Raw genomic sequence first — 18,991 nt, 5'->3', positions numbered from 1 at the left:
ATGTCAAAACATGATTAAAATAATAAGTATGTTCTTCCAGTGAATTTGTGATCTTAAGGGTTTACTTTCTTGAACTATAGCAAGGGCAGGGAACATGTGGCCTATGGCCCATGGTCTGGTGCTGCTACAGCAACTACAGGTGGGACTTGAAATTCAAAAAGTCTAGGAGTTTTTTAGGGGTGAATTAATTAAATGTTTGACCGAATAGAGCAGGTGAATGATGTTATAAATATGCAAATGGTCCTTGGTCAAAAAAAAGGTTCCCCATCCCTGAACTACCTAGAGTTCACAATCTATGTTTGCCTATCCTATGGTACTCTTGTCTGGGTCCTTTGACAAATCCATAACAACTGATCGTCTTCATGTTCATTCTTTAAAATATATTTATGTAATTTATTTTTGTTACAAATATTTAAGATTATTTCCTTTTTATGAGAGATTCCTGGGTGAGAAGTCTCTTATAATGAAGTAAAACAATTAAGTAAAATTAATAAAATGGCCTCATCTGAAAATTCATGCAACATTTTATTTCTGTAGCAACCTAACATAAATCTATATTATTTCCAACTACCTATCCCACTGTGGGAAAAAGCCCCCAAACCTCTGGGAATCTTTGTATGAGTGTATTTTTTTTGTAAACATATTGTTGGATTTTATTTTCTAGTTCATGTTGCTAACTTTTTCGCTTTTATATCTTAGCTCCTTCTCTGGATATAGATGGTATTGTTCAAAACAAGTCCTTTAGAAGTGTCTTTGATTATTGAACTGCTGAGAAGAGCAAGTCCATCATACAATGTTGCTGTTAATGTATACAAAGTTCTTTTGATTTTGGACACTTTACTCAACATCATCAGTTCATGCAAGTCTTTCTAGGCTTTTCTGAAGTCCTGCCCCTCATGATTTCTCACAGAGCAATAATGCTTCACATTCAAATAAAAATTGTATCCCAATTTACTCTATTCCTTTTAATTGGTTGCATTGGTTTCATTTGTGTAAAACTTTTTTAATTTGATGTAATCAAAATTATCCAGTTTGTATTTTACAATATTCTGTCTCTTGTTTGATCATAAACTCTTCCCCTTTCCAGAGATCTGACAGATAAACTATTCCTTGTTCTCCTAATTGGCTTGTGGTATTACCTTTTCTATCTAATTCCTGTACCCTATTTCATCCTTATCTTGGTAGGGTGTGAGATGTGTTGGTCTAAGCCTATTTTCTAGTTTTTGCAAAGGTTTTTATTAAAGAGTGAGTTATCCTAGAAGATGGAGCCTTTGGTTTATCAAACAGTAGTCATTTGCTCCTGTTTCTTTTGTACCTAATCTATTCCAATGATCCACCAGTCTATTTTTTAGCCAGTACCAAATGGTTTTAATGATTGTTGCTTTATTATATGATTTTAGATCTGGTATGGTTAGGCCACCTTCCTTTGCATTTTTTTTAATTTTGCTACTATTTTTTTCTAGCTCAATAGAGCATTTTTGGTAGTTTGATTGATATGGCACTGAATAAGTAAATTAATTTAGTTAGAATTGTCTTTATTAAAAAATTTTAAAATAAATAAATAACAAAGGATCGTCTTTATTATATTACCGTGGTCTACCCATGAGCTATTGTCATTTGTCAAAATATTTAGATCTGATTCTATTTTTGTGAAAAGTGTTTTGTAATTGTTTTCTTATAGTTTCTGAGTTTGTCTTGGCAGGTAGTATTTTATATTGTCCTTTTTATTGCTTCTAATATTTTTAGTCTGAGCAGTATTCAGCAGATCTAGAATTGAGATTAAATGTCTTAATATACTGCTTTCTAATTAAATTCTGATTGTAGTAAGCTTTTATATCCCATTAAAGGTGAAATTTTAAAAAGTAATTGTGCCAGAGCTTCAAGGCCCTGAAAACAATGTACTTCTACAGGAATAGCAATTACAGCATAACAGAAAACTTTTGTTCTCTGTTTTTTTCCAATTCATTTAAAAAAGATATCATATAATCTAGCCTTTCTTTTTCATTAAGCTACATCTAAAATATTGTTTCTGTTTTTGAATAGGATTTGAATGATGAGAATCTTGCCTTTACAAAGTAGGTTGTTCAGACGTGTAGTATATTGTATTAAAAGTATATGTCTTGGGGGAGGCTAGGTGGCAGTGGATAAAGCACTGGCCCTGGAATCAGGAGTACTTGAGTTCAAATCTGGTCTCAGATACTTAATAATTACCTTAGCTATGTGGCCTTGGGCAAGCCACTTAACCCCATTTGCCTTGCAAAAAAACCTTAAAAAAAAAAGAATTTATTACTGTACCTTTCAAACAAATACATTTTCAAATTTTAGTGTTCAAATTAGAGATGATGAGGTCCTTTGGGGTAGTATGTGATTACAATGCAACTGATTAGATCATCGAGATGAGAGTCAGTAATAAATCAAAGCCTATCTCAATCTTAATTACTAGAAAGATGGTACTATCAAAAGACATGAAGCTATTAGGGGGAAAAAGAAAATAGGAAAATGGATAGCTTTATAGCAGGAAAGAGAAATTCTAAATTTTTTTTTGGACACGTGTTTAAGTTTCCTGTGGGATGTTCAAGTAGAGATATTCTAGTGCTGCAGCATTAGAACACAGGAGAGAAGGAAAACTATGTAGATTTGTGGGTCATCTGCATAGAGAAGATAGTTTAACCTGTAGGAGTTTATGAGATTGAATGGAATATATACAGAGAAGAGAAAGGACCCAGGACAGAGCCTTGGAGTATATGTTCAAAGGGAATTTGAAGATCCAGCAAAAGAAGGAATTAAGAAGGAAGGTTCAGATAGGTGGATGGAGAACAAAGAAAATATAATGTCTCAAAAACTAGGGAAGAGAGAAGAAATCAATTTGGTCAAAAGTAGTGGAAAGCTAAGAATGGTTAGTACATGAAGGACATTGACTGTTGGAAACCTGATAGCAACCTTGAAAAAACATTTTCTATTGAATGGTAAGATTGCAAGCTAGAATGTAAAGGTCTGAGAATTGAGTGGGACATATTTTGGTGGGGAGATAGTTGGGAGATAGTCATTTGTAAAAGTACATGTCTGAATACTGGATTTGAATTCGGGTCCTCCTGACTCCCAGGGGAAGAGTACTCTCTATCCATTGTGCTATCTGGTTGCCCTAAGGATCATAAAGCATAAACAAAGGGATCTTAGAGGTCATATAATGTGCAACCCTGTCATTTTAAAGATGAAACTTGAGATGGGATTTGAACCAAGCTGCCCTCTTTCTAAGTTCAACACACTTAAGAACCATAACATGCTTCTTGTATGAATTAGTTTACATAGGTCTTCCCATTTCTTTGAATTCTTCATTTTCATTTTTTCTTATAGTGCTATAATGTTCCATTACATTCATGTACCATAAATTATATATTCCCCAATTGAAGAGATCTTTTAAATAAACACATTGAAGAGTTTGCGTTTTATCGTAAAGGCAATAAGGAGCTACTCAGTATTTTTGATCAGGGAATTTTGCAAGTTGTATGGAGACAGATTGGAGAAAAAGAGAATTTAATCAAAGACACCAACTGAAAGCCTGCTGCAGTAGTCTTGACAAGAGATATTGGGAGTGTGGGCTAGAATAAAGGCCATGTGAGTGTAGAAAAAGAGTTTCTATAAGAGATGTAATGGAGGTAAAACTGACAAGTCTTGAGACTCGATTAGATATAGGAGTATCTGGGATGGTCATTACAGATGGATAGTGATTTGGGCCCCAGGAAGAAGGTACTAATAACTTTATTGCATTTGGGGAATTGAGCTGTACATTCAAGAATTATCCACCTACTCTCTTGCACACAAACATTTTTTCGTGCAAATATTCCTTAGATGTTAATTCATGGCTGTGAATCTTTAAATATCATATTTTTAAAAATTGAGATCTGGGATAATAATAGTATTTATGTAGTGTTTTAAGGTGTACAAAAAACTTTATATTTATTATCTTATTTGATCCTAACAACAATATCATATTTTTAAAAATTGAGATCTGGGATAATAATAGTATTTATGTAGTGTTTTAAGGTGTACAAAAAACTTTATATTTATTATCTTATTTGATCCTAACAACAATATCATATTTTTAAAAATTGAGATCTGGGATAATAATAGTATTTATGTAGTGTTTTAAGGTGTACAAAAAACTTTATATTTATTATCTTATTTGATCCTAACAACAACCCTAGCAGATAGATGTTATTAAAATCCTCCTTTTACAGATGAAGAAACTGAGATAGATTAAATGACTTGCTCAGTGATATATCATTAGTAAGTATCTGAGGTCAAATTTAAATGCAATCTCTCTATCTCTAATTCCAGCACTCTCTCCTCTCTGGCCCTAGCTGCTTCTTTCCCTGCAGTTGCTTAAAATCTTAATAAAAATTCTTGATATACTTCAGTTAAAATGAAGAATGAAGCTTTCACTACCAGGATAAAATTCACTTTTCTAATTACATCTAAAGAGATGCATGTAGACCATATACAATTAATATAGCATTCCTAGGAGGGAGCAGGCTCTTAAAATTTAGGGATGATGAAGCACTATATTAGATATCATTACCTTCAGTTTTTGTTTTCTTTTGTAAATAAATCTCATTTGAGAACAAGACTTTATAGACTACCATAGCAGCTAATTAAAAAATTCTTAGTACTTTTCCTTTCACCTTATGTTACTCAGAATCATTAAGTGGGCATTGCTGAATAGAAATTAAGTGTTTTTTGGTGTATAGTTCACTTTAGAACTGCATGGTCCAGGGGTGGCTAGGTTGCACAGTGGATAGAGCACTGGCCCTGGAGTCAGGAGTACCTGGCTTCAAATCCAGCCTCAGACACTTAATAATTACCTAGCTGTGTGGTCTTGGGCAAGCCACTTAACCCCATTTGCCTTGCAAAAACCTAAAAAAAGAAAAAAAAAAGAACTGCATGGTCCAAACCTATTTGCCTGACATTTAAATCATGCATAATTCCTATATATAGTCACATGTGTCACATGAGCTCTTTGATTTTCTTTTTTCACTTTTATTTTAGTTTCAGGACTTGTTTCTAGCTGGGCTGCTGATCTTTCTGATCATTTGTAAGCATCACTTAGTAGCAGGTTTGTGTGAAGGTTTCCGTGAGCTTGCCTTCATCATAAGAATCAGGAGATTGCTAGCACTCTTTCGGTTATTTAAAAAAAAATTGTTCTTTGAAACATTTTCAGTTATATGGCACCATTTATTTAGCTTACTCAGAATTGTTCTTTATTTTATACAGAATGAAATAGTTAAAACTAGCTACGAGCAAACTTTCTTTAAAATTATTTTGATGCCTTTTATTTTCTATTTTTAAAGAAATTACATATTTAGGGACAGCTAGGTGGCGTAGTGGATAAAGCACCGGTCCTGAAGTCAGGAGTACCTGGGTTCAAATCCAGTCTCAGACACTTAATAATTACCTAGCTGTGTGGCCTTGGGGAAGCCACTTAACCCCGTTTGCCTTGCAAAAACCTAAAAAAAAATTACATATTTAATGCCCCTAATCCTCTTTTTATTTTGTTAAGAAGGTTCTCAATTTTTTCCCCTCTGAGGACTGTTTTAGCTTCATCCTTGAAATTTTGTTATGTTTCTCATTATCACTCTTTCACATAGTTATGGTTTCTATGTTTTGTTGTCATTTTTAAATCTCCATTTAGGTCTGTATGTTTTGCTTATATCTTCTGAACCAATTACTATTTTTGTTGCTTTATGATATGTAAATGATGTATTTAATATTTGTTGTTTTAAATATATTTTTAATTTACCTGTGTCCTAGAATAAGATGTCAAATAGAAATGAGGACCACCAAGGATTCCTGTGGGTGCATATTGATGGGGAAAAACACATAATAACATTATCTATTTTATTATCTATTTAATATTTATTTATTTCCTGATTATATTTCAATCTGATTTGAGCCTCACTAGGGAATGCTGTTCCCTTTTCTTTTGTTTTATAACTCTAAGGACATGATCTGTTTTTGTGAAGCTGTCATGTGTTGGTAAAAATATACTCTTTCCCAGTCAGAAGATACCATATCTAAATTCTTCAACAGTTTTTATTTTTCTTTTTGCTTACTTTTTTTTGGTTGTATTTCTCTAGCTGTGAGGGAGAAATGGTAGTCTCTTGTAATTGTTGTGTTACTGCTATGTTACATTGTAATTCTTCAATTCCTTACCAAAATAATTCTAATCATCTTGAGTATGAGGACTTTTTAAATAAAAAGATTTCATACTCTCACATGATAGTTGGATAATCAGTATCCATTAAGAAAATATGACAAAAATTACTCTGAATTATTTAACATTTAAATGAATTGATCATGATAGCACTTTCATATATTCAATGACTAGGGGCAGCTAAGTGGCGCAGTGGATAGGACTTAATGTCAGGAGGTCAAGAGTTCGAATTTGACCTCGGACTCTTGATACTAGCTGTGTGACCTTGGGCAAGTCACTTAACCCTGATTGCCGTGCATCCAGGCCCATCTCCAGTAGTCCTGATTCATAACTGGCCACGGAAGCAGGAAAACATTGCCTTAGAAACCCTCTCCCCTTCCATCTCTCTCTCTCTCTCTCTCTCTCTCTCTCTCTCTCTCTCTCTCTCTCTCTCTCTCTCTCTCTCCTCCTTTTTGTCCTCTCCATCTTCCCCTCTTCCTCTTCCCACTTTCATTTTATGACCTCCTAACTTCAAATTATATCACTTAACTAGAAACCTATTTCTCTGTTTAGCATTCAAAGTCCTTTAGAAACTATTTCCTCCAGATCCCCTGTCCAATCTTCTTACACCTCATCCCTTCTTTCCCACTCCTTTGCTTTGATATAACATACTACCCAAGAACTCCACTTTTCAAAATATTATCTCCTTAAATTTAATCTATCAATTATTAACAGAAAGGAGAAATATGGCCTTGACCTTTGTCTATTATATTTGACCAGTTTTCTTGCTTCTCCAAGTTAACATTGTTTACATTATTGCTGTCATTTCTATATGGATCTTTAGGGTCTGCTTTCCTATAAGTCCTAACAGTTTAAGAAATATTCATACTGTAAAGAGAGAGAGAGAGAGAGAAAGCTAATGTTTTCCATTGCCTAATTTTAGATAAATAGATAAAGAGAACATTCCTTGGGTGCTTGCTATGTGCCTGGCCACCTTCTAAGAACTGATGATACAAAAAAGCATACAAGATAATCCTTGTCCTCTAGGAGCTTGCATTCTTCTTTTTTTTTTTTTAGGTTTTTTTTTCTTGCAAGGCAATGGGGTTAAGTGGCTTGCCCAAGACCACACAGCTAGGTAATTATTAAGTGTCTGAGGCTGGATTTGAACTCAGGTACTCCTGACTCCAGGGCCAGTGCTCTATTCATTGTGCCACCTAGCTGCCCCCAAGGAGCTTACATTTTTGAGAAAGACAATTTAATAAAGAAAGATGAAGGATTTGGGGAGAGGCAGAATGTAGCATGGTGTGAAGATGGTCAACATAAGTAGAAAACTCATTTCCCAGGGTCAGATTCCAAGGTTCCCATATGAGAGAGATGAGAATGAAAATTGAAATGCAGATGGTATGGGGTGGAGATGGGAAGTCTGCATTATTAGAATTTCCTAGTATTGCCCCCTTAAGGTCTTTGTATCTGGTTATGCTTAAAATAGTAGTATGAAGTTCAAAAATTCATTTGTTTCTTTATTGTTTATTCCTATCCTCATTAAAATCAATGTGAAAATAAGTAACTTTAAAAAATTAAAATATTTTATTCCAGTTACATGTAAAAAGAATTTTAACATTCAATTTTTAAACTTTTGAGTTCCAAATTCTCCTCCCTCATTGAGAAGGCAAGCAATTTGTTATAGGTTATACATATGCAGTCATTCAAAACCTATTTCCATGTTAATCATGTTGTGAAACAAAACACAGAACAAAAAAATATGGAATTTTCTTTTAGTTTTTTTCCTTTTTTGCAAGGCAATGGGGTTAAGTGGCTTGCCCAAGGCCACACAGCTAGGTAATTATTAAATGTCTGAGGCTGGATTTGAACTCAGGTACACCTGACTCCAGGGCCAGTACTCTATCCACTACACCACCTAGCTGCCCTGAAAATTTTTTTAAAAAATATGCTTCTCTATGCATTTAAACTCCATTCTTTTTTTCTGGAGATGGATAGCATTTTTCATCACAACTCCTTCAACATTATCTTGGATTACTGTATTACTGAGAATAAACAAGTAATTCATAGCTGATCACCGTTCAATATTGCTGTCATTGTGTACAGTGTTTTAGTACTGCTCACTTCATTTTGTATTAGTTCATTAAAGTCTTCCCAAGTTTTTCTGAAAGCCTACTGTTCATCATTTCTTATAGCACAATAGTATTCCATAAGTCATATACCACAACATGTTCAGCCATTCCCCAATTAACATCCATCCCCACAATATCTAATTCTTTGCCACCACAAAAAGAGCTGTCATAAATGATTTTGTATATATGGATCCTTTTACTTTTTTAAAAAAATCTCCTTGGAATATAGACTTGGTCATATTTCAGGATCAAAGTATATGAACAAAATTCCAAATTGCTCTCCAGAACGGCTGGATCAGTTTACAGTTCTACCATCAGTACATTAGAATTCCAATTTTCCCACTTCCCCAAAAATATGTACCATTTTTCTTTTCTGTCACATTACCCAATATGATAAGTGTGAAGTGGTACCTCAGAATTGTTTCAATTTGCATTTTCTAATCAATAGTGATTTAGAGTATTTTTCGTGACAAAAAAAGCTTTGGTTTCTTCATATGAAAACAGCCTGCACATTTTTTGACCATTTTATCAATTGAAGAATTTTGTATTCTCATAATTTTTTTTTAGGTTTTTGCAAGGCAAATGGGGTTAAGTGGCTTGCCCAAGGCCACACAGCTAGGTAATTATTAAGTGTCTGAGACCAGATTTGAACCCAGGTACTCCTGACTCCAAGGCCGGTGCTTTATCCACTACGCTACCTAGCTGCCCCATATTCTCATAAATTTGAATCAATTCCCAACATTTTTGAGAAACTTTATCAGAGAAACTTGCATTAATTCTCTCCTCCCTCCTTCCATATTCTCCCCAGTTTCCTGCTTTCCTTCTAATCTTGGCTGTGTTGGTTTTATTTGAGCAAAACCTTTTAAATTAAGGTTACTAAAATAATTCATTTTACATTCTGTATTTTTTCCTTCTGTCACAGATCTGACAGGTAAACTATTTTATGCTTCCCTAATTTGTTCATTGTATCACCCTTTATGACTAAATCATATTATGTACCTATTTTGTCCTATGAGTACATAGAGGAAAGCTAAGTGGCATAGTGAATAGAGCATTGTCCCTGAAATCAAGAGGACCCTAAGTTCAAATCCAACATTAGACTCTTGACACTTACTAGCTATGTGACCCTGGGCAAGTCACTTAACCCTGATTGCTTTGTATTCAGGGCCATCTCCAGTCGTCCTGATTCATATCTCTGGTCACTGACCCAAATGGCTCCAGAGAAGAAAGTGAGGCTGAGAACTTTGCACAACACACCCTCACTCAAATTCAGCTAATGTGCATATCTTCTTCAAGAATAAAGGACAAATAACAACTTTAGGATGTGAGATGTTGGTCTATATCTAGTTTCTGCCATATTACTTTCCAGCTTTCTCAGGATTTTTGTCAGTGAATTCTTTGCATTTATCAAACACTAGGTAATTATGGTCATTTACTACTTTGAATTATGTACCTAATCCATTCTACTCATCTACCACTCTATTTCTTAGCCAGTAAGATATTGTTTTTGATGATTACCATTTTGTAATACAGTTTTGTCTGGTATAGCTAGGCCATCTTTTTTCACATTTTTATCGCCATGGATCACCTTAATAGTTTGGCCTTTTACTTTTCCAGATGAATTTTATTATTTTTTCTAGCTCTATAAAATATTTTGGTAGTTTTATTGCTATGGCACTGAATAAATAATTTAGGTAGAATGGTAATTTTGTTATAATTAATTCATTATATTGTGCTGTCTGCCATAAGCAAGTAATATTTTTTCAGTTGTTTAGATCTGATTTTATTTGTGTGAAGTATTTTATAATTGTATTTATATAGTTTCTAGATTTGTCTTGGAAGATAAATTCCCAAGTGTTTTATATTGTCAATAGTTATTTTAAATTGAATTTATTTTTTGTCTTTTGCTACTGGACTTTGTTGGTAATTTTAAAACTGCTAATTATTTATATGGATTTATTTTATTTTCTGCAACTTTACTAAAGTTGATAATTATTGCAATTGCTTTTTTTTTTTTTGCAATTGTTTTTTAAGTTGATTCTCAGGACTTTCCTATATGGGATTGACTGGCAGCAACATCCAGTTTGGAATCCTGGGCTTCAAGGTACTCATGGCTCAAACCCCTAGGTGAGAGGTTCCACCCTTGCAACTAGAATTGCAAAAAACCAATCAAACCCTTCACATCTAATGTGGCCACCCCCCCCCTTCTAGTTTACTGAATGGTGCTCCTTCAAGGTGAGCAAATGAGTACACTCATGATCATCACTGGAAAGAAAGCAGCTGTGCTCCAGAAACTAGAAGATGCTGTCATCTCTGGCTGTGGAGCCAGTGGAAAGAGGCAAATCACAATCAGGTGATAAGCCAGAGTAGAAAGTCCAGCCACCCCAGTCCTAGCTCAGAGGAATAGATCCAAAATACCTTTCATGTGACTACTTCCATTTTGGTGATCTGGGCAGGAACCATAACCCTTTACACACATAATCCAGAGAGGGTCAATGATGGATCATGTTAACTATCTGTTGACTAATGCTGGATAAAAGGTGCAGAAAGAAGCATACATTTTATGGATGTGATCACTGGGAGAATTTGTTTTGTTTGAATGTGCTTTTTTTTTCAAGAGGTTTTTATTTTTATTTTTCATTTGGGAAGGAGTTATTAAGAGGGGAAAGTGATTAACAATAATAATCCCCTAAAATAATTCCCTTTAAAGATATTCTTTGAAATGTTTTTTAAAATATATCAAAGAACACAAAAGAAAGTATAACTATGAAAGATAATTTTGAAAATAGTGTATAGAATTTATTATGGTTTTAAATACAAGCTCTATGAAATGAAGATATGATTCTTATAGAATCCTTTTATTGTTTTATTTTCTGTTCTTTATATGGAAATGCTTTCCGAGTGAATATAGGATTTTAAAAAAAAAGGATAAAAAAAGAGAAAGAAATCTGACCAGTCAGAATACATCTTGTAAAATTTAATTATATTTTTTCTTCAGAAAGATATTCATCTTTCTTCTATCCTGTAGTTGAGGTATAAATCTATCATGGTTAGACAATTCAAAACAATTAACTTACATTTAGCTAGAGCTCTGACAGCCTTGTTGGAATAACTAGTATAATAATATACTTATATTGTAGTTTGAGTTTTATCATATTACAGATAAGATTAACTTACTTGGCCAAGTACATAAATAAGGAAGTGGTGCTACTGAAATTTCTAGATCTGCTAACTCCAAGACCAATAATCTTTGCATTTATAAGAACTGAATCATATACATATATAGATCTTTAAAGCAGAACAAAGAACAGAATGAAAAATATAGCTAAACAAATTTTCCATTGAGGAAAAACAATCTATATAGTTAGAGTGAATCACTGACATTTCTACAGCAAAATGTAGGTGCTATAAAGGCCATCTTTTCTCCTCCACTTAATTTCATCACTTGCATCTGTTATTTCTGCAGCTACTTACTGCAGCCATATGCTTTCCTGGACGTAGCCAAGCTAACTCAATGGTATGTTCCACAAATAGAAAAGAACTACTCGGAATCACACAATCTAACTTCTATATAGCATTAGCTTTTAGTCTTGAGGCCAACACAGAGCCAAAATAACTAGATGAAAAGTCAAAGTGTCATTCTGTTTGATAGAGAAAACATTAAGTCCTTGCTAGATGTCAGGTACTGGGCTGAATACTAGGAATTCAGACACCAGCAAGCAAGACAGTCCTTATCCTTGATGAGTTTTATTTTAAAAGGACAATATATATATACCCATATGGGGGTTCTGGAAAGTGGGGGTGGGAGAAAAGGGAGAATAAGAGAAAAGTAAGGGTATAGGGAAGACAATACTCCTCGCCAGGGAAAGGTGTGGAAGCTGATGTCCCAGCAATGGAAAATAGAAATGGAAATAGGTTTCTATCTATCAGAATCAGGGAATCCAGAGGAGTCCAAGTTTCTCAAGTGATGGAAATGGTTGGAGAGCATGGGTCCAATGAACAAATTGCTTGGAAGTGTTCATTCAGCCAGTTAGTATATCTATATTGTGATAAATTTATTTAAATTGATGGTTTTGACTAACTTGAATAATTGTTTTCCTATAGTCTGGTTGAGAATAAATATAGTAGAATTTTACCTTGCCCTACCTAAATTATAAAAAAGGAAATCCCTTATATAGGAGAATTTCCTCTATGCTTTGTTGAGATTTATGTTAATATACATGCTTCATATGTCTTATATACATGCATTTATATCAACTTTTCCTTTGTGATTTGGTATGTTGGCAAAACAACTAGTCAGTCTGGTCAATCAGATCAAATAATCAGGAAGTTCAAGGGGGAAAAAATCACATAGGCAAACTGACATCACTGAGAAAAAAACTAGTGGCTATTTGATGAGTTAGGATTGTGTGTGTGTGGGATGAGCTTTTATTATTATGGTTTTTAACATTCTTTGTTTTTGCTTTGTGTCTTCAAAGTGATTCGTTATCTTTCTCAGCTCTTATTTCCTAATTATATTGCTCTGTGTGAGATTCTAAAGAAGGATATGATACATGATTGTGTGTGATATTTTTCTTTTACTCATTCAAGGTCCTATCCTTAGAGGAAATGAAAACTGTTCAGCTTTCAGTCAATTTAGGCTTCAATTTGACTACATCTCCTTTGACAAAATACTAGATGACAAACAGCTGCTTGTGATGCCTTAACATGTGACATATATTGAATTGGAAAGTGTGCTTATGTCTGTCCATTGTTCTGAGGCATTTGATTTAATTTGTAAGTTGTTTTAAAAGGTCCCTAGAAATATGTAAAGTATTAGGCTTTCTTTGTGTAGCTTTCCCTGAGAATGTGAGTCTTAAATATGAGGAAAATCTCAGCTGACTCCCAGTAGAGCTATTTGGGTTTCTTGTTTCAAAACATATTAGGACATGCTTCAGATCTGATAATTAGAATTGCCTTATTTATGAGTGGCATAGTTAAGGGATAATTCAGTCATTTGGATAGGAAACTCACTTCTCTATAATTCCCAACATATGGGGCCGACCATTTATAATATTCATTACTTCTTTCCTTCTCTGGATCCCTAATTTTGTAATAGGAAAGGAGGAGATAATTATTTCTATAGCACCTACGATAGGCCAGGCATTGTGCTTTACAAATATTTTCATGATGTATCTTAATAAAAGGAATAACTGTGTATGGCACAAATGAGCAATGTGGATGATGTACATTTGATTTTATATAAAACCAGAAATTCGAATTTCTGAATTGGAAGATATCTCAGTCCAAATTGTACCTGACTAGCAATCCTCTCTGGCACATTGCTGACTGATGGCCATTCTTCCTGCAATTCTCTAGGGAGGGAGGGAGGCCTCACAAATTGCTGAGCCGATTTTATTCAGTTTTTAGATAGCTCTAATTGTTAGGAAGTTGTTTTTCTTATATCAAACATAAATCTGCTTTTCATCAACTTCTACGTTTTATTTGTAATTCTGCCTTATGGGGTCAAGCAATGACATCTAATCCCTCTTCCATATGACATTCTTTTAGATATTCGAAGAGAGTCAGTAAAAAAAAAAAATCACAATTTAAAAGCTGCCAGAGACCTCAGAGGTCATTTAGTCCACCATCTCTCCAGTAAACTTAAAAAGAAAAACCTCAACAAAAAAATAGAATAAGTATCCTTAGTTTCTTCAAATCATCCTTCAGAGGCATCTAGGTGACATGATAGAAAGCTGGACTTGAGTTCAAATTATGTCTCAGATGCTTACTGAGGCGTCCTCTGAACAGGTCACTCAACCTGTCTCAGATGCAATTTCTGTAAAATAGTAGTACATATCTCACAGGATTGTTGTCAGCATCAAAGGAGATTTTATATATATATAATTATTTTATATGTAAAATTATTTGCAAACCTTAAAGCACTACATAAGTGCTATTGTTACTATTATCACCTCCTGTTTACCTTCTTCTAGATAGATTTCATCTTATCTGGCACCCAAAATTGAATACCATACTCTTGGTGAATATAACAGGACTATCACTTCCTTTATAAAAGTGTTTTCAATTCATGCAGCCATGTTTCTATGACTGAATGTTTAATTATTAATAGGCCACTAAAACTTGTTTAGTAGCAACTGTTGTCTAATTGTCTAATTGAGTACTTGTGCAGTAGATTCCTTTAGCTCAAGAATAGTATTTATATATTTATATTTAATTTCATCTTAATAGATTTGGTACATTGTTCTAGAGCCTGTTGAGATATTTTTAGTATTGATTCTGACATCTAGCGTGTTAAATATAATTTGCAGCTTTTGTGTCATCTGCAAATTAGATCAACATGTCATCTGTGCCTTTGTGTCATTGATTAAAAACAAAACTTGAATAGCTCAGAGCCACAGACAAAATTCTAGAACATCCTAGGAGAGGCCTCCCCCTCCAATCTAACAATAACCTATTTATGAGTATTCTTTGAATTTGATCATTCACAAGTATCAGATTCACCTTAGTATGCTAAATCAACGAGGCTCTTTATTTGTCCACATGGATATCCTGAGAGATGGTCAAATTCCTTGCTGAAATGCCAAACTTAAGTTAATCTTAGGGAAAAAACTAGAGGTTTTAGTGGATTGTGAGTTCAAATGAGTCAACAAAATGCCATGACAGCTCCCATACCCCTTCCTGCCCCACCCCCCAAAACAAACCCAAAGCTAAAACTAATTTTTTTTTTTGCTTTTGCAAGGCAGTGAGGTTAAATGATGCCCAAGGTCATACAGCTAGGTAATTAAGTGTCTGAGGCCAAATTTGAACTCAGGCCCTCAACTCCAGGGAATGCTCTATCCACTGCACCATCTAGCTGCCCCTCTAAAACTAATTCTTAGGCTGAATTGAAAAGCATAATATAAAAACATAGACACTTTGTACTTGACTCTGAATAGATCCCATCTGGAGCATGGGGTTCAGTGTTTGGTAATTTAAGCAAATAATTAAGATGCTGATAGGGCTGGACACCATGTTATATGAGTATCAGTTGAAGTGACAAAGGATATTTGACTTTCAGAAGGTATAACTTAGGAGTTTTTGAAGGGCTTTGTGTGGAAGAGGGCATGACTTTGCTCCAGAAGGTAAAACTAAGGTCTAACCGTGCAAGTTTATGTTGTAGAGAGACAAAAATTAGACTTTGTAACAACTGACAAAAAGTGGAATGAATCGCTTCAGAGGATAAGTTATAAGAGGACCTAGAAGGCCCTAGAGGCCTTTAAACAAAGACTAGATGACCAGTTGCTGGGGAGATTGTAAAGGAGATCATTTGTTATTTTCAGGTTGCATTAAATGACCTCTTAGGTATTCTTTAATTCTTGAACTTCATTGTTGAACAGTGTCACAGGAGTTGGCCTACAGAGAATAGAAATAGAAGAGTAATTTCTTATCAGTGTTGAGGTTTTTCAGATTGTCCTTGTTGTGCCATTGTCCTGAGGTTTAGAGGCCTTCTTGAGTGAGATTTAGAATTATTCCAAAATGATAGCTTTAGCTAGCCACAGTTGGAAAAAACAAAGTGATTGAAAAAATGCATCCTTCACTTATTTATACTTGCAATTGAATAGGTAGTTAATTAGGTTAAACCATACGTAGAATTATTATTTGTAGTTATATATATATATGAATGAAAGGTAACACAGATGAACAATGAATTGGGCACAGAACTGAATAGATTAGTACTTTTGCAGTGTTGTCACAAAAGTCTCCTTTTAATACCAATATTATTCCAACTATTTTATTTGGATATAAATCATGGAACACCATGATCTCAGAAGAATCTAAATTTCAGGTGCCCCAAAGGGCAATGGTAACTTGCAAAGAAGTGCTATAAATACATTATTAGAGACATGTTTGATCAGAAAGGGACTTTATGTGATGATGATTATATATATTAAGAATAGAGAAAATCCTAATGTGTTATATTCAAAGTACATTAAAAAGACCATAGAAAGGCCTTCAGAATAATGGGTGGATCTTCTTTTTAGCATTTTGAAGAAAAACGTAAATCAGAATCTCATGGAACTGCAAATGAACCCTGTACCATGAGACCATGGATACAGAATGAAGTCTGAAAATGGGAATTGTATAATTGAAAGAATCATTCAGAGTTCTTGGGAACATTGTCACAGTATTCTTCTGAGCTAAAACTGGGTAATTTCTTAATATGCATGTATAAAAAATTTCTTGGACACTTTTTGGCAAAATGCACAAATATTCCATATTTACCGTAAATGAAATCTAAGACTTCAAATGGGTCTTTGAGTGATTTTTCTCTGGTTCCAATGACATTACTGTGACCCTGTTTTTCATTTATGCCATCTAAGAATTAATGGGCTGCTTAGAAGAATGGACCAGTCTGATACCAGATAACTCTGAATGATCCCATTGACTTCTCCATGACCTCAGTTATATCTTCATTTCACCTCTTTTCATTCTAAAAATGCACTCGCTGGTAGGAAAAAATGAGAAATATATGCTTGACCCCAAATTATTAACTAAACTGACACCCTAGGATCCAAATTAGCCCTCTTCTGAACTCTGCTTCATAAACTCCACAAGAACTCCATCTTCATTATCTTTGCATAAGATATAAATGAACTCTAGTGCTTTGCATATCAATGAACTCTCAGAGCCTATCTTTCCTTCTAAACTTAAATATTCACTAATCTTCGTGTCTTAGAGTTTTGAAGGTAAAAACTCAATTGGAGTTAAGAGATATATATTTGAATTCTATAACTTATGAAATTATTAACACATCTTAATCACTAATGAATTTATCTACCTATACTTTTTCCATAAATTTGGTTGTCATTAAACCTAAAATCAGAAAGGTGATGTCCTGACTTACAAGTGAATTGAATTTAAGTGAGGCAGAGCTGGACAAAGTTTCCAGCCTTACTCTTGCCTTCAGAGTCATCTTGGCTTGCAAATGGATTTAAATGAGACAGCTGGGCAAAGTCACCCACTCTCTCTCCACCAGAATCATTGGAGTCCTATGGGAAGAATAGGTTAAGATGACTGGTGATGGTCCCTGATGCAGTGTGGGATCTTGACCTCTTTAAACCTTCTCTTTCCAAGGTCTCATAGTGGAAGTTACTAGTTTTTACTAGTAGGTTCTTCTTGTATGTTTTTTGGTCTCTGATAAAAATTTTCTTTTTTTTCTTCCTTTAAGTACTTACATTCTTTCAGAACTGTCAATTTGTCAACAAGTTTATTATTAACAGTGTTTTATACCACAAATGAAAACAATTTAAGTCTTATGAACAACTCATCATGAGATGTATTATGCCCTTTAAATCTTTGTCTCTTCATGCTAAAAAAAATTTCTTACAACAAATTGTACAAATCTTTTTTTAAAAAAGTTACAACTTCACATTATTAAAAAAATCAGCAAATCTAGGTAATCACAAAGTTTTTAATAACTTATTGCACAGCATAGGTTTAAACCATCACTTTGACTAGTTCGGGTATATTAAGATTAGATTTTTATATAAATAGGTTGGCCTTTAATATCCTCCTATATAGAGTCTCTCCAAGAACAGCTTTTTCTTATACAATTATATTCCTTTAGACATTCTTTGAATATTAGTTGTTTTAAAACAGCATTCCATTATCAGAATATTTCCAAACATGGCTGAAGGGCAGAGCAATTAACTGCACCTCAAAAACAGCTTTGGCTTCAAAGTTTGAGCTTATTTGACATCTGAGGTCAAAGATTGAAAAGAGTCTTTTAACCTGAGGAGTTCAGCTGCACACAAGTGCCCGAAAACATTCCTGTACCATTTAGAAGTCCGTCCCCTGCAAAGCAACAAGAATTAAGTTACAGATGTTTAATATGATGAAGAGGATTCTCTAACTCTGTAGAAAGAATTGGGGAATAGGAAAGGAAAGGAGAAGAGGGAACCAAAAAGACACAGTACTTATATGTAAATGTTGGTAGAGCAAAGAAGCCCTCTGTCTCAGGTAAAGTGAGTGACTCTACTCCCGTGAGTTGCTAACAAGGATTCTGGGAGCCCTCCAAAAAGGGTTCTTAGGAAAAGTGAGTTGAATAGTTAGTGAGGAAGTGTGAAATTCACTTTTTGATCTAATTAAGTATGAGTGACTTTCGTCCACTCATCAAATGGTATCACTCTTTAATTCTAAATCATGTACTCATTTTGCTCTTCTAATTGGCTATGACACTGAATGAATTGCTTTCTAATCTATTGTATTTTCTCAAGCTACAAAGGGTTCAAGGACCTAGAGGGCCAAGTAGCCAACTAATAATGGAAATGAGGTGCTAAGTTCTCATCATGTCTTGAGGTAAGTGGAAAAGAAGAAAGTTTGGATAAAAACCTACTTAGACTAACTATACCATCAACCTCACATATAAATTCTCTCAAATGGTTTTCCTTCAAAGTTTCTACATAACAAATTTCGATAATTTTCAGTGCTGTTTTAAAATGCTACTTATTTTAACCAAGTTTCAACTACTCTTCTACTCACCAATACTAGTTTTTTCTTCTTTCAGTCTATCACAGGAATTTTATCATTCCTTTGCTTACTGAATAAAAGTGCTAACTCCTTAGCTTGGCATTCAAGGCTGCCCACAATCTGGCACACACCCTTTACAGTCTTGCATTTAACTAAC

At 34.2% G+C, this 18,991-nt stretch overlaps 1 protein-coding gene across 4 annotated transcripts in view; it reads right to left on the bottom strand.

The window, feature by feature from the left end:
* Positions 1-11,262: 11,262 nt before the first annotated feature.
* LOC141506048 (rho GTPase-activating protein 7-like) overlaps positions 11,263-18,991 on the bottom strand; it is a 119,284-nt gene continuing 111,555 nt past the window's right edge. For all 4 annotated transcript variants that reach the window (XM_074212459.1, XM_074212462.1, XM_074212461.1 and 1 more), the window contains exon 14: positions 11,263-18,159. In XM_074212459.1, coding sequence (XP_074068560.1) covers positions 18,054-18,159 — 106 coding nt within the window. In that variant the 3' untranslated portion in view covers positions 11,263-18,053. The remainder of the gene's footprint in view (positions 18,160-18,991) is intronic.

The sequence above is a fragment of the Macrotis lagotis genome, chromosome 1, assembly GCF_037893015.1.
Source record: "Macrotis lagotis isolate mMagLag1 chromosome 1, bilby.v1.9.chrom.fasta, whole genome shotgun sequence".
Taxonomy (NCBI): Eukaryota; Metazoa; Chordata; class Mammalia; order Peramelemorphia; family Peramelidae; genus Macrotis; species Macrotis lagotis.
This window is presented reverse-complemented; position numbering and strand designations above follow the sequence as displayed.